Here is a 12994-nt window from a genome sequence, read left to right on the forward strand (position 1 = left end):
GATGATACTTCTCCAATTGGAACTGTCTTTTGTTGAGTGTTTTCCCCTCAATTCTACTGACTCCTTGATGCCACACTATCAAATGTGACTTTGGCATCAAGGTAATCAGCTTCCCTTCCTCTCTCTTGAGTTCAGCTCTTTTGTCTATGGCAAAATACTAAGGCAGTAGTTAAATGGCTGTAATAAACAGAGGAACTGAGTGGACCTGACAGGAGCCAAATTGAGCATCTATAAGCAGGATTTGGAGGTGCCGGTGTTGGACTGGGGTGTACAAAGTTAAAAATCACACAACACCAGGTTATACTCCAACAGGTTTATTTGGATGCACTGGCTTTTGGAGTGCTGCTCCTTCAACAGGTGGTTGTGGAGTGTAAGATCATAAGACACAGAATTTACAATAGAAGGTTACAGGGTGATATAACTGAAATGGTATATTGAAAAAGACCTGGATTGTTTGTTAAGTTCTCTCATCCTTTAGAATGACCATGTTTGTTTCAGTTCTTTCAAATATAAATCCCAGAACTTTTTTTAAAAAATTACATTTTCAAGTGCACTTTAACAATAGGTGCCATGTCAGCTCAGATATTGCATTGAAGGTGTGAGGTTAAAGTCTGTCTGTCTCCATATTCAGACTGATTCTATTTCTACAAAAGGATTTACAGAAACTTATTTGGATTCATACAGTTTCTGAGCAAAATAAAATGTAATTCTGCATGTGCTAAGTTTGCATGATCACTTTCCGAACCTCTATCAGTAATGCTCTAACACTGACAGCAGTGGAAATGTCAGAATGTTTTCTCATACCCTTTCGGTGATATCAAAATCCAATGAACTATGTTTCTTCCACGCTTTCAGAAGCCACATGCCTCGGATGGGAAAAAAAATGTGCTCGACTGACTTAGTTTGCCAAACACAGACAAAAATATACCTATTTAATGTGCATTTTGTACTTGGAACATATGTGACAGAAATTTGAAAACCGTGCTGAAAAGATTTTCATCCCAAAGAAATCCTTACCGTCATTAGTTAATCCGTCTATTTCTTCATACACGTATCAAATTATATTTTTCAGGATTGAAATACATGGATCCAAATCACAAGAGACAAATTAACAAGTACTTATTATAAGTTCTGTTGCAAAAACTAAAATCTCAATTTAATTTTACTGTCTCCTTAAAAAAAATACAGGATGAACTTCTCACAGTTTGTTGTACTACTTTGTTAAAACCTATTATAAATTATTTATTATTCCCTTCAGCTGTGGTTTTCCAAATCCATTAAACTTTTAGTCGTGATGGTTAACATGAAGTGCGTTAACCAACATGTTCGGAAAGCAAATCCGTGTAATATTCCGGACAGTAGGCATTTAGGAAAAGTAGATGTTATGGGGCATTCTATCAGTGAATACACACAGTGCCCGGCTAGCTCAGTCGGTAGAGCATGAGACTCTTAATCTCAGGGTCGTGGGTTCGAGCCCCACGTTGGGCGTCTCATTTTGTTTTTCTTCTCAACACTAAGTTAATTGTGTCAAGGTATAAAATAATATTGAGATATTTCAAATATACTTCTCGCCGATTTGTCATTTTTGATCGTTATTATGTTCCTCTTTCCAGTTACCCCCCCACAACCCAAAAAACATGCTTCTGCACACATGTACTGAAATGGGATCGCACGTAATCTTGTTTTAATACAGGCCGGGTAGGGAGAGGACGCCTCCTCATAATTATTTTAGGTTTTACTGGGGACGGATATCTGGGCCCCTTCGCAGCTCCTCCTATTCCCCATCCCACCACATCTTGAAGCATCATTTCGTTTTCCTTCCCCCACCCCCTCCCTCAGCAACCGCAAAATCCTGACGTCACAGCCGCGTTCTTTTTCAGCTTCGCCGGCTGCCGTACACCCGCTTTCCGCCATGTTGTCTCGACGCCTGTGACGTCCGCATAACGACTGCTTTTTTTGTGGAAAGGGATTAATCTTTCTCGCGTCCGTTTCGCCGTTTTTTTCGGTTTCGGTCGCTGTTCGGGGCTTGTTTTCTCCTTTTTCGACCTCGGCGCCGGCTCCGGGTTGAAAAAAAGCTCGATAGAGAAATTAGTGTTGGCGCTCCCGACTCCCTCTGCCTGAGAGCCAGGGCCGCCAACATGGCGGACGATGAGGAGAACAGGCTGACAACACAAGAGGGGGCAGCTCCCCAGCAGCATGGCACCGACAGCCTGGAGACTCTGGTACAGCAGAACCCTGCGAGCACGGAGACCGGCTGTGCCAGCGTGCCCTGTAAGCAGTTCGATGCCCACTCGTGCCAAGTGCTGCCGGAGGAGATCGTGCAGGTTGTGGTGGGAGGAGGAGGAGGAGGAGGAGAGGCCACTCAGGCGGTCAGCACTTTAGCCGATGGTGCGGGCGGCCTCTTGAACGCCAATGGCATCATCAACTCTTTGGCCGAGGCCCCTCCAGTTGCTGGCACAGTGGCAGCGGTGGGCGCAGGTGACTTCACGGTGGCCGCGGAGGAGCTGGAGAGCATCTCGATCGAGTCCACCCCCAGCACTATTATTTATGTGCAGCCCGATGGCACTTTCGTGGAGGGCACGGGGCTGACCCCGGAGGAACAGCAACAACTGGTCGAGCAATTGGCAAAGCAACAGGGACTGGTAGAAGTAAGCGAAGGCGAAGCGGCTCAGATGTTTGGTAGTCATCATCAGGAACAGCAGGAACATGCCCAGTTTGTGCAGCATGTGGGTCTGACAGATGATCTCCAGCAAGTCATCGCTCACGTTACAAAGTCGCAGCAACAAGCGACGCAATTCAGCAAAAACAATGTTGTGCAATTGAACTCTGAGACTGCTGAAAATCAAATTCTACAGAAGACCAGTTTTGCATCATATGTTCCTCCGGAAACTCGAGTGCTTTCCACAGATCAGAACCAGATGTTACAAGTGCCTGAGTGCAATGCTACGATGCAGCAGGTGCATGCCAGTGTTCATCCGAGTCAAGTTGTCCAAAGGATAGATTCATGCAACCCAACCCAAATTCAGCAAATAAATATTTCCTCCCACTCCTCTCCAGTGAACCGGCCTAGTCAACCTAAGATTCTAACGGCTGTTTCACAGCAGCCTGCTGTCTTTACTCAGCCGTTGACAATCATTCACAATGCAACGCGACAGTTGCAAAATGCTGCTCATCAGGCTGCTCTACAGCAGAGTATACAACAAAGCATTGCACGTGCACAACAAAAAATGGCTCCATTGAGAGTTACACCCTCAATCCAGGTACATGCATTTTTGATACTTAATTTCAAGAAACAATAATTCATAACTTCAAATGTCATTTATTGTGTAGTTAATAAAGAATTAGAGAACACTTGCTACATCTATATTCTATAGGCCTTGGTGAGACCGCATTTAGGATGTTGTGTACGTTCTTGATTGATCAGGAGCGATATACTTACACTAGTAGTTAGAGGGATTTTATTTTGTTGCTTGAAGGGGCTGTCCTCTGAGAAAAGTTTGAACTATAGTTGATCAGAGCTTAGAATTATTTAGTTATTGAAGCATTTAAGATTTCTGGGGCTTTCTGGACAAATCTAAAACTAAGGGCATTGTTAGAAATTTATTTACTCAAAGTAATCAGGTTTTGCGTTTTCATTCTCAGTCAGGAGGAGAGACTGGGTCACTGAATGTATTCAAGGCTGTAGTTAGACAGATTATTGATCAACAAGGGAGTCTTTGGGTGTGTGGAGTGAAAGTGAAGTTAAAAGGCCACTTTTATCAGATCAATGATATTGAATGGTGGAGTAGGCTTGTGGGGCTGGATGGCCCAACTCTTCCTATTTCCTGTGTTTTGGTTGTTCTGCACTTTGAAATGCCCTTTCAAAAATCCTACCTTTCTATTTATTTTCTCTTACTCAATTGTACTCTTGTATACCTTTAACTTGGTACCCAAAAGACCACTATTCTCTCTCTCCTTCCTTGTTTTATTGATACATTCCTTCACTTCCTTAAGTGCATGGGATACAAACTTGAAAAGTATGGCAGACAACTGGCAGTCACTGCCATTTCTAATGGCCAGCTGAAACACTTGTCAGGTCCTGCTCTATTCCAGAATCATCCAAGAATGCAAAGATAACCTGTGGCTTTTTTATTCTCCCTTACCAACCATTTTCTGAGACCCCTACCCTCTGTTCTCGCCATCTTTCTCTCCAGCAATAAGCGAAAGGAGCTCATTAACCTCTTTGTCATTAAGATTGAGAACATTCAAACAGCTGACACTACTGCATCTCTCCCTCCAGTAGTCTACCTAGCTAAACTTCCCTTTTATGATGTCTGTCTGCCTGGCCCTGAACTCGTCTTTGTCTTGTTTCTATCTTATCTCTGTCATGCTGTCACAAAACGTATCTTGTATTTGGATGTCATTCCAAATTCAGTACAGTAGCTGCTAACTTGATCTCTCTCCTTGATGACAGTCTGATATTCAGCCAGTTTAGTGGAGCATTTGATCCTGGGATGACATTCTAAGCTCCTGTTTGCACTATAACCAAGACTGTCTGTTTCTACATTGCTTGAGTTTGTGCAGTCTTAGCTCATTTCCTCCAAAAAATTCTCCTTAATGCCTTTGTCATCACAGTCTTCAGAAAACCAGATAACTTTGGGTGTCTAGGAATACTTGGGACTGAATAAAAAGTTACAAAGGGAGCAAAACAGCAAAGGCCGTAGACTAGTATAGAAAACGTAGGGTGGACCAGAAGAAAGCAATTATGAGAGCAAAGGCGGAACATGAAAAATTGCTAGCAGGCAAGATTAGAGAGAATTCTAAAATATTCTACAAGTACATTGAGGAGAAGAAAAGGGAAAGATTGGGACCTATTAGGAAAACCAAGCAGATAATTTGTGCAAGAAAACATAGGATATTGGTCGAATTTTAAATGAATATTTCACATCTTTCTTGGGGGAAGGAGAATGCAAGTACAGAATTTGAAGAGATGGACTGTAATCCATTTTGGGCAGATTGATATAAGAAGTAAGGAGCTATTGGAGGTTTTGGCAGGTGAGCAAAAGTAGACAAATTAAAGTGGCAGGGCAAGTTAATAGGATAGTTAAGAAAACATACGGGGCACTTGCCTTTATCAATCGTGGCATAGAGTATTAGAGCAGGGAGTTCATGTTGGAACTGCACAGAATTTTGGTTCGGCCACAGCTGGAGTAAAGTGTGCCAGACTGGTTGCCACATGATAAGGATGTGATTGCATCTCCTCCAGTACAAAGGGGATTCACCAAGATGTTGTCTTGGATGGAGCCTATCTTCTACGAAGTGAGGCTCAGTAACAAGGGGATATAATTTTAAAGTAAAAGGTGGGTCTTTAGAGGTGATTTGATGAAAATCCTTTTCACCCAGAAGGTGTTTGAGGGGATCTATAGTGTACTGTCTGGATGTGTAGTTGAGGCAGGAAACCTCACAACCTTTTAAAGTTTACGTAGATGAACATTTGAAGAGTGATAACATTCAAAGTAGCAGGCCTAGTGTGGCAAAATGGGACTAGCATAGGTAGTAGTGTATTTTTGGCGATACGGACTTAATGGGCCAAAGGGCCTCATTTGTATGATTCTATTGCACTGTGCTCCCAGTTGGACTCCAAACTCTGCCCTCTAAATTGGAGGTCATCCAAAATGCCACCATGTCTTATCATGTACTGAGTCACATTCCTGCTTGCTGACCTACATTGGCCTCCAGTCCAGCAATTCCATGACTATTAAATTCTCATCTTTATATTCTTATCTCTCCGTGGCCTCATGTCTGACTATTGTTCCTTGAGTCCCATAACTGTTCAAGATTTGTGGTCCTTTGGTTCTTGCTACTTGTTTATCCTTTCTTTTAATTGCTTCACTATTAGTGCTGTGCCTTCAGTCGCCTAGGTCTCAAACTCGCATCTCTGAAACCCCTCTGCTTCTTACTTATCATCCTTTTAATGTACTGTGAGAAATCTACTTCTTTGGTTATCAGCTCTATTTGACAAGGTGCCTCACAAAATGTTAAGTCATAAGAGCCCACTGTGTTGGAGATAGTAAATTTGCATAGACAGGGAATTGGGTAATGGGCGGGAAACAGCAAGTGGAGATAAGGGTTCTTTTTCACGGTGACCTGTGATGAGTGGGATACCATAGGGATCAGTGCTGGAACTGCAACTGTTTACAATATTTTTGTAATGACTTGGAGGGTGGAAGGAAGAAAATGTGCTGAAGCCAAATTTACAGATGATACAGTAGGTGGAAAGGCTAGTTGTAAGAGGGATCCAAACAGTTTACAGAGAGGTTTTAGGAGATTAAGTAAGTGGGTAAGAGTTGACAAATGGAAGCTAATGTGGAAAAATGTAAAGTTGTTCATTTTGAAAGGGAGAACAACTGTTGAAAGCTGCCATACAAAGACTTCAGGGTACTTGTGCACAAAACATAGAAAGCTAACACACAGGTAATCAGAAATGTTATGGAATGTTGGTCTTTATTTCAAGGAAGATTGGACTATAAGAGTAGGAAAGTCTTACTGAAACAAGGTGCTGATGAAACCATGTCTAGAGTACTGAGAGTTGTTTTGGTCCCCTTGTTTAAGGAAATGTATCATTTCATTCGAAGCAATTTGGAGAAGGTTCACTAGAATGATCCCCGGTATGGAGGGATTGTCTGATGAGCAAAGTTGAAGCAGGTTGGCTCTCTACTCACTGTTGTTTAAATAAATGAGAGAGATTCTTAAGGAGCTTGATAAGGTAAGTGCTGAAAAAGATGTTTCCCCACATGAGAGAGACTAGGACCACAGGGTGTAGTTGAGTAAAGGGGTGCCTATTAAGGCTGAGATGAGGAGGAATGTCTTTTCTGAGGGTTGAGTCTTTTGAACTCCTTGCCACAGTCCTGTGGGAGCAAAGTCCTTCAGTATATTTAAGGCTGAGATGAATCATTTCTTGATTCTTTGAGGAAATCAAGGACTGGGGGAAAATGCAGGAAAGTGGCTATGAGGAATGTCAGATCAGTTATCATCCTACTGAATGGCAGAGCAGGCTTAGAGGATTGAAGGGACTTCTGTTCATATTTCTTATGGTCTTATGGACCTCCATTGATTACATTGCTTAGAATCATGTTTTCTTTTATAATGCTTTTGTGAAGTGGCTCAAGATAGTTTCACTTAAAGATAATATATAGCTATAAATTGTTCTTAATGTTGATCTTTGGAGTCTTCTGTGAAACGTGACAAAATTTAAAGTCCGGTTTCGATCCGATTTTGGATGGTTATTTTCTTTCTTTGAAATGAAAGCTGTGACAAGACTGCACATTAATTGTAATTATTCCGAAAGTGCTGGTTTGCTTATTAGGCATCAATCCTAAGTATGCAATATTGATATAACTAGTCCTGGAGATATAAGTTACTGTCATTTACTCGAGCTAATCCAATGGAAATTATACCAGATGTTACAAAAGTTCACTTCAGGTTCTGTCAAATGTTAATTATTCGATGTATCCCTGTACTACTTTTCATATTAATTACAGCCACTGTCGTTATTGCGGTTCTTCATTTAAGTACTTTGGAGGATTGTGGAGGTTACAAGAAATTATTATTGCTAAAAATTTGAATATCTGCATTTAAGTTCAAACTGCTTCCAGTCATAACTTTCAGCTGTAGCTATTCTCATTAATTATGAGGAACATGATGCAAAGTTCAAAACCACTACTACTATTCTTATAGTGAATCTGACAATCGCCTTTTGCCTATTTTTGGCATAACAACCACTGAATCCCCATTATCCTTCTCTTACCTTTGCCAAACTTAACTAGACCAGTCATGTAAATATTATGGCTATAAGAGCCGGTTAAATGTTGGGAATTCCGTAGTGAGTAACTTGCCTCTTGACTTCCTAAAGTCTGTCCAGTTACAAGGCACAAATCAGGAGGGTGATGGGATATTCTTTTCTTGCCTCAATGAGTTTAGCACCAATGATGCTCAGGAATCACAGTATTCACAACAAAGCAGTTAATTCCTGTCCAATCCCTTGAACCTTCACTTCCAAAACAACTAGCATCACAGCAAAGTATACAGGACCATGTTGGAGATGCAATGTAGCAAATCAGCAAGACTCCTTCGACAATACCTTTTGAAATGTGTGAAGAACATTTGAAGCTAAAGAACCAGGGCTGCAGATGCATGGGAGCAACTCCATCTGAACGTTCCACTTCAAATCCTGAGTTGGAACTACAGTATTTTGCTATACTTCCATTGCTACTGAGTCAAAATCTGAGAACTCTCTGACAGCACTGTGGATGTACTTATATCAGATAAATTACAGCAGTTAAACATGGTAGCTCATCACCAATTTCTTGAGGACAGTTAGATGTGGGCAATAAATGCTGGCCTTTTTCAGTGTGTCAACATTCTGTGAACAAATATTTTTTAAAAATTTTGCATAGGTTGCTTGTGAAAACTTCACTCCAGTTATGTCAATGTGACCTCTTGTAAAATTATCTCAGTGCACCTTCCAAGGGACCAGTGACAGTCATGTTGTTTCTTTTGACCTGACGTGCAGAGACCCGACTGAAGTGGTTATATTTTTATCACATTTGTACTGTCGGTGCATTGCTATTTCAGGGATTGAATTGATGTAGAAATGTAGAATTAGTGCCTAACCTGATTGCTACCTACACGGCTTGAATGCTGTACATTGTGTTTAAGTATGCATGTGCCTTTATTAGTCTTGCAATAACTTGAAATTTATTTTCCTACTTTAGTCATTAAAAGTCAAACTGCTGCACACCAACACTGCAGTGCGAATACAGTGCTGTATTGATTGATTACTTGAGTTTTATAATACTGGATTTGTAGGTAAAATTTAGTAAATTCAGGATTGGAGCATTGTTAGAGTTTGAAATTCATCCTGTCTGAGCACTTATTTGAAGTTTCACAGTACTCAAATTTGTAGTCACTGGCACCAAACCATATTATGAAAAGAATGGAGGGAGGTCACAGGAGGGGTTAAACTAGTGTAATTCCTTGGAAAGCTCTTCTGAGGCGCAACATTGTATGCATAACATTTAAGGATAGAACCATGTATAAGAAGTATTTTAATCATTCGTTTTAAGGAGCTTTTTTTTTCACCCAGTGTATGTAATTGTGCTCAGGAGAGAAAATGTTCTTGTTTGAAGTCGTAATTTTAATTTTAATTTCTAATTTTCCAATATATTGCATATTTGACCATGCCTATTCAAATTCATGCACTTAAGACAAGCATACTTTTTTAAATGCTGGAATTGGGTTCAAGATTTTTATGAGCTAGATTCCTCATATGACGTAAAATTGATTTTCCATATATTAACATGGTGCAAGTGCTCATACTGCATAACTGTAGATACAGTACATCATTAAGTAAAAATTCAAGTGTCAAATCTGAAAACTTGGTAACAAATTATCATAGCAAGTTTGTTTCAGTGTGAATTTTCTTCCAATTATCAAATGCCACGTCTATGGTTTTTGTTAATGCAGATTGATTTTTAGAAAATTACATTGGCTATTGATTAATGATGAGTTACAGAATTTTGGAATTACGTAAAATTGGGTTTCAGAAATTTAGTCTAATTTGCAAAATAATTTGATTTCATTAAAATATAATTAAAATTTCTTGTGTATATCTTTCCATTTTGCATCATGAAATACACTTTCTGGACAGTTTTAGAAAATATGTGTTGTCCTTCTATGTCTTTAAATGCGTAGCATACGTTTTGCTGATCTATAAGTTGTTTTCCCATAAAATTGGTGTAATGTTGGAAGAGCTTGTAAATTTATTTGACTAATTGTATCGTGAGCTCAGTTAGTTTTGTTTAATTTGAAACACTTCTTCATCTTTTCCATCAAGCTGAAATGTGTGACACTGAAGATTTAAAAGACAGTATGCTTATTTTCTGAAGCACAATTTTAACTGTTACATTTTATTTTCTTGGAGAAAAATCATACTGGATTCAAAACGTTAACTTTGTTTCTATCTCCATGAATGCTGCCAGACCTGTTGAGTTTCTGTAACAATTACGTTTTTATTTCAGATTTCCAGCATCTACAGTTGTTTGCTTTTCTTTGAAAATAAAATATTGCCAGTTTTCTGTCTTTGCCTGTCTTACTCACTATTGAGCTCTAGTGGCCATTCTTTGTGCAAACCTTGGAATTTTCACAGGGACATGTTTGGGGAGGTTTTAAAGGTTGGGAATATTTGAATAGGATGAGAGTAACCAAAGAGAGTGTTGGCCTTGCAGAGAGTGGGTGTAGGGTTAATGATGGAAAATAAAGAAATATCTAGGGCTTTGAACAGTATTTTGTGTTTTCATAGTAGAAGATTAAGAAAACTTCCAAAAGGGTTGGGGCACGAACTTAAAACGATCGCCATCAACAGGGGAAAGGTGCCAAAAAAAAAGTCGAACCTAAAGACTGACAATTCCCAAGGCCTGCATCCTTGACTCTAATGTGCTTGCACTGTTAGTAGATAAGTGGTTATAATAATTCAAAATTCCTTGGATTATGGCAAGGTCCCAATGGATTAGAAAATAGCAAGTAAAATACCTTCATTTTTAACCTTTGAAGTCAATATGGTACTAGACCATTGAATTTTGTTACCTTCGTTGTTTATCAGTTTTAAACTGGTTAAACGTTATTCCTAACTGTTATATTCTAAACCCATTAAAAAGCTACATATTTCCATTATTAACACATTTGTTATTACGGAGGACAATGTTGCTGTTGTATCCTGGCTGAAAGAAGTTCATTCAGCACTCTGACTTTGGACCTTTCTGATCAGTCTCATTAAATAATTGCACTATATTTGTGAACTTTTAAGTCAGTGAATACTAAGTTCCCTCTCTCTCTTTTCTTGCAGCATCAACTAGAAACTGTCCAAGTTCATATACAGACAGTTCAGCCACAGGAGGAAAAAGATCGGCCCATGCCACCCCTAGCTGTAGTACAGTCCAAAACTGCAACATCTGGCCAGCCGGTTAACAAAAGGACCACTGTTTCAGGGGGAGTTAATATTTCTGGACCCCAGATCATTAGAATCCAGCCAATTTCAACATCCGGAACACAACAGTATATTTTGCATAGTTCTTCAGAACCTCCCATTCAGCTACTTGTTCAGCGGCAGCCTCCTCCACTTGCACCCGTAAATGCCATTCGTGTGATTCCAGGAGTGAGCATCAGTGGACAGACTAGTATTGCGAATACCAGTGTATCTACCATTACAACAGCTGTAGGAAATTCAGTTTGTTCCAGCCATACCAAGAAGCATGAACCTAGTGATAAATCAAAGGAGAAAAAACCTGTGAAGATTAAAACTCGATCTGGTCGAATATCACGACCTCCAAAATACAAAGTAAAGGACTACAAGTTTATAAAAACTGAAGATTTGGCAGAAGGTCATCAGTCAGACTCTGATGATTATTCTGAATACAGTTTTGATGAAGAAGATGTGAAAACGAAAGTGGATGAGCCAAGCCTTTCAATGCCTTGCTCTTTCAAACCCAAGAAGTTCAAATGTGATACTTGTGAAAAGTCCTACATTGGAAGAGGAGGATTAGCTCGGCATTATAGACTCAACCCATTGCATGGACAGCTGGCTCCCGTCTCTGAGGAACAGAGAACTTCTGTGGACAAATCCAATGGTAATGTGATTATTGGGGATAACGAAGATGATAGGAATGGTCAAATGAACCCTGAAGTAGTAGTATCATCCATAGGTACTGACACTGCATCTGTAATGGTGGACAGCACAGCCCCTTCTTCCCAAGACTTCCAGCAGGTGTGTAATGAAGTAATGAATTCATATTTTCTGTTCTCTGTTCTGAAAATGATGCACTGGAGCATGGTTCCAGGGCTATTGCCAGTACCTACTGAACTGGGTATTCTTTTATGTGACTGTTTAGATTGGGTCTGAGGTGGAGATATCACAGAGTAACTCAAATAACTCAGCACAGATTTGTGATTAACCTTGGAACCTTCCTGGTCAGTTTAGCTAAGTATGAAAATATTCATGCATTCATTGCTTGAGATATTGAGAGGAACTGTTAATTTTCAAAATTATTGTCACTGACTAGGAAATGAAATATAACAGTGGAAGATACACTAAACATAATGTGTTAACAATTGACTCAATTTATAAAAACTAAATTCATGATTTATTTTATCTTTAAAAATCAATTTGTCATTTATTATTTTGAATTTATTGAGTGCCTTTGAACCTACATTTTGGTGGTCTTAGGTATTTTGTCTTCTATATTGACCTTGAGTGTAAATTGCTTCGAAACTGTCACTCTTTATGGTTCTGCATTGTTTGCTCAGTGTTTCAGTGTTATTCTTATGGTTGAGACTTTTATTGAAGCCTGTCTGGATATTGGTGTTTCATGAAAGTGCTGATGGCAAAAGCAATTAACACTTGAGCAATCATTTTAAACAGATGTAGTGGAGGAGATGCAGAAATACTGATAGAGTAATGTAATTTTATGAAATGACTTTGAAAAATTATGTCCTGAAGGTTTTAATTATCACAGGTATTGAGAAGAAGTCCTTTTCTTTCTGATCCTATAAGTGGTCTCACATGTTATAGAGTCATAGAGATGTACAACATTGAGACAGACCCTTCGGTCCAACCCGTCCATGCCCGACCAGATATCCCAACAAAATCTAGTCCCACTTGCCAGCACCCGGCCCATATCCCTCCAAACCCTTCCTATTCATATACCCATCCAAATGCCTTTTAAATGTTGCAATTGTACCAGTCTCCCCCACTTCCTCTGGCAGCTCATGCCATACCTGTACCACCCTCTGTGTGAAAACATTGCCCCTTAGGTCTCTTGTATATCTTTCCCCTCTCGCCCTAAACCTATGCCCTCTAGTTCTGGACTCCCCGACTCCAGGGAAAAGACTTTGCCTATTTACCCTATCCATGGCCCTCATAATTTTGTAAACCTCTATAAGGTCACCCCTCAGCCTCTGA

At 39.8% G+C, this 12994-nt stretch overlaps 1 protein-coding gene and 1 non-coding gene across 2 annotated transcripts in view; both read left to right on the forward strand.

The window, feature by feature from the left end:
• The first annotated feature begins 571 nt into the window (after positions 1 to 571).
• Positions 572 to 12994, forward strand: part of znf839 (zinc finger protein 839) — a 48864-nt gene continuing 36441 nt past the window's right edge. The window contains exons 1-2 of the mRNA XM_043697449.1: positions 572 to 3260; positions 10883 to 11800. Coding sequence (XP_043553384.1) covers positions 2139 to 3260; positions 10883 to 11800 — 2040 coding nt within the window. The 5' untranslated portion in view covers positions 572 to 2138. The remainder of the gene's footprint in view (positions 3261 to 10882; positions 11801 to 12994) is intronic.
• Positions 1416 to 1488, forward strand: trnak-cuu. The gene has a single exon. It is a non-coding gene; the product is annotated as a tRNA-Lys (tRNA).

The sequence above is a fragment of the Chiloscyllium plagiosum genome, chromosome 10, assembly GCF_004010195.1.
Source record: "Chiloscyllium plagiosum isolate BGI_BamShark_2017 chromosome 10, ASM401019v2, whole genome shotgun sequence".
Lineage (NCBI taxonomy): Eukaryota > Metazoa > Chordata > Chondrichthyes > Orectolobiformes > Hemiscylliidae > Chiloscyllium > Chiloscyllium plagiosum.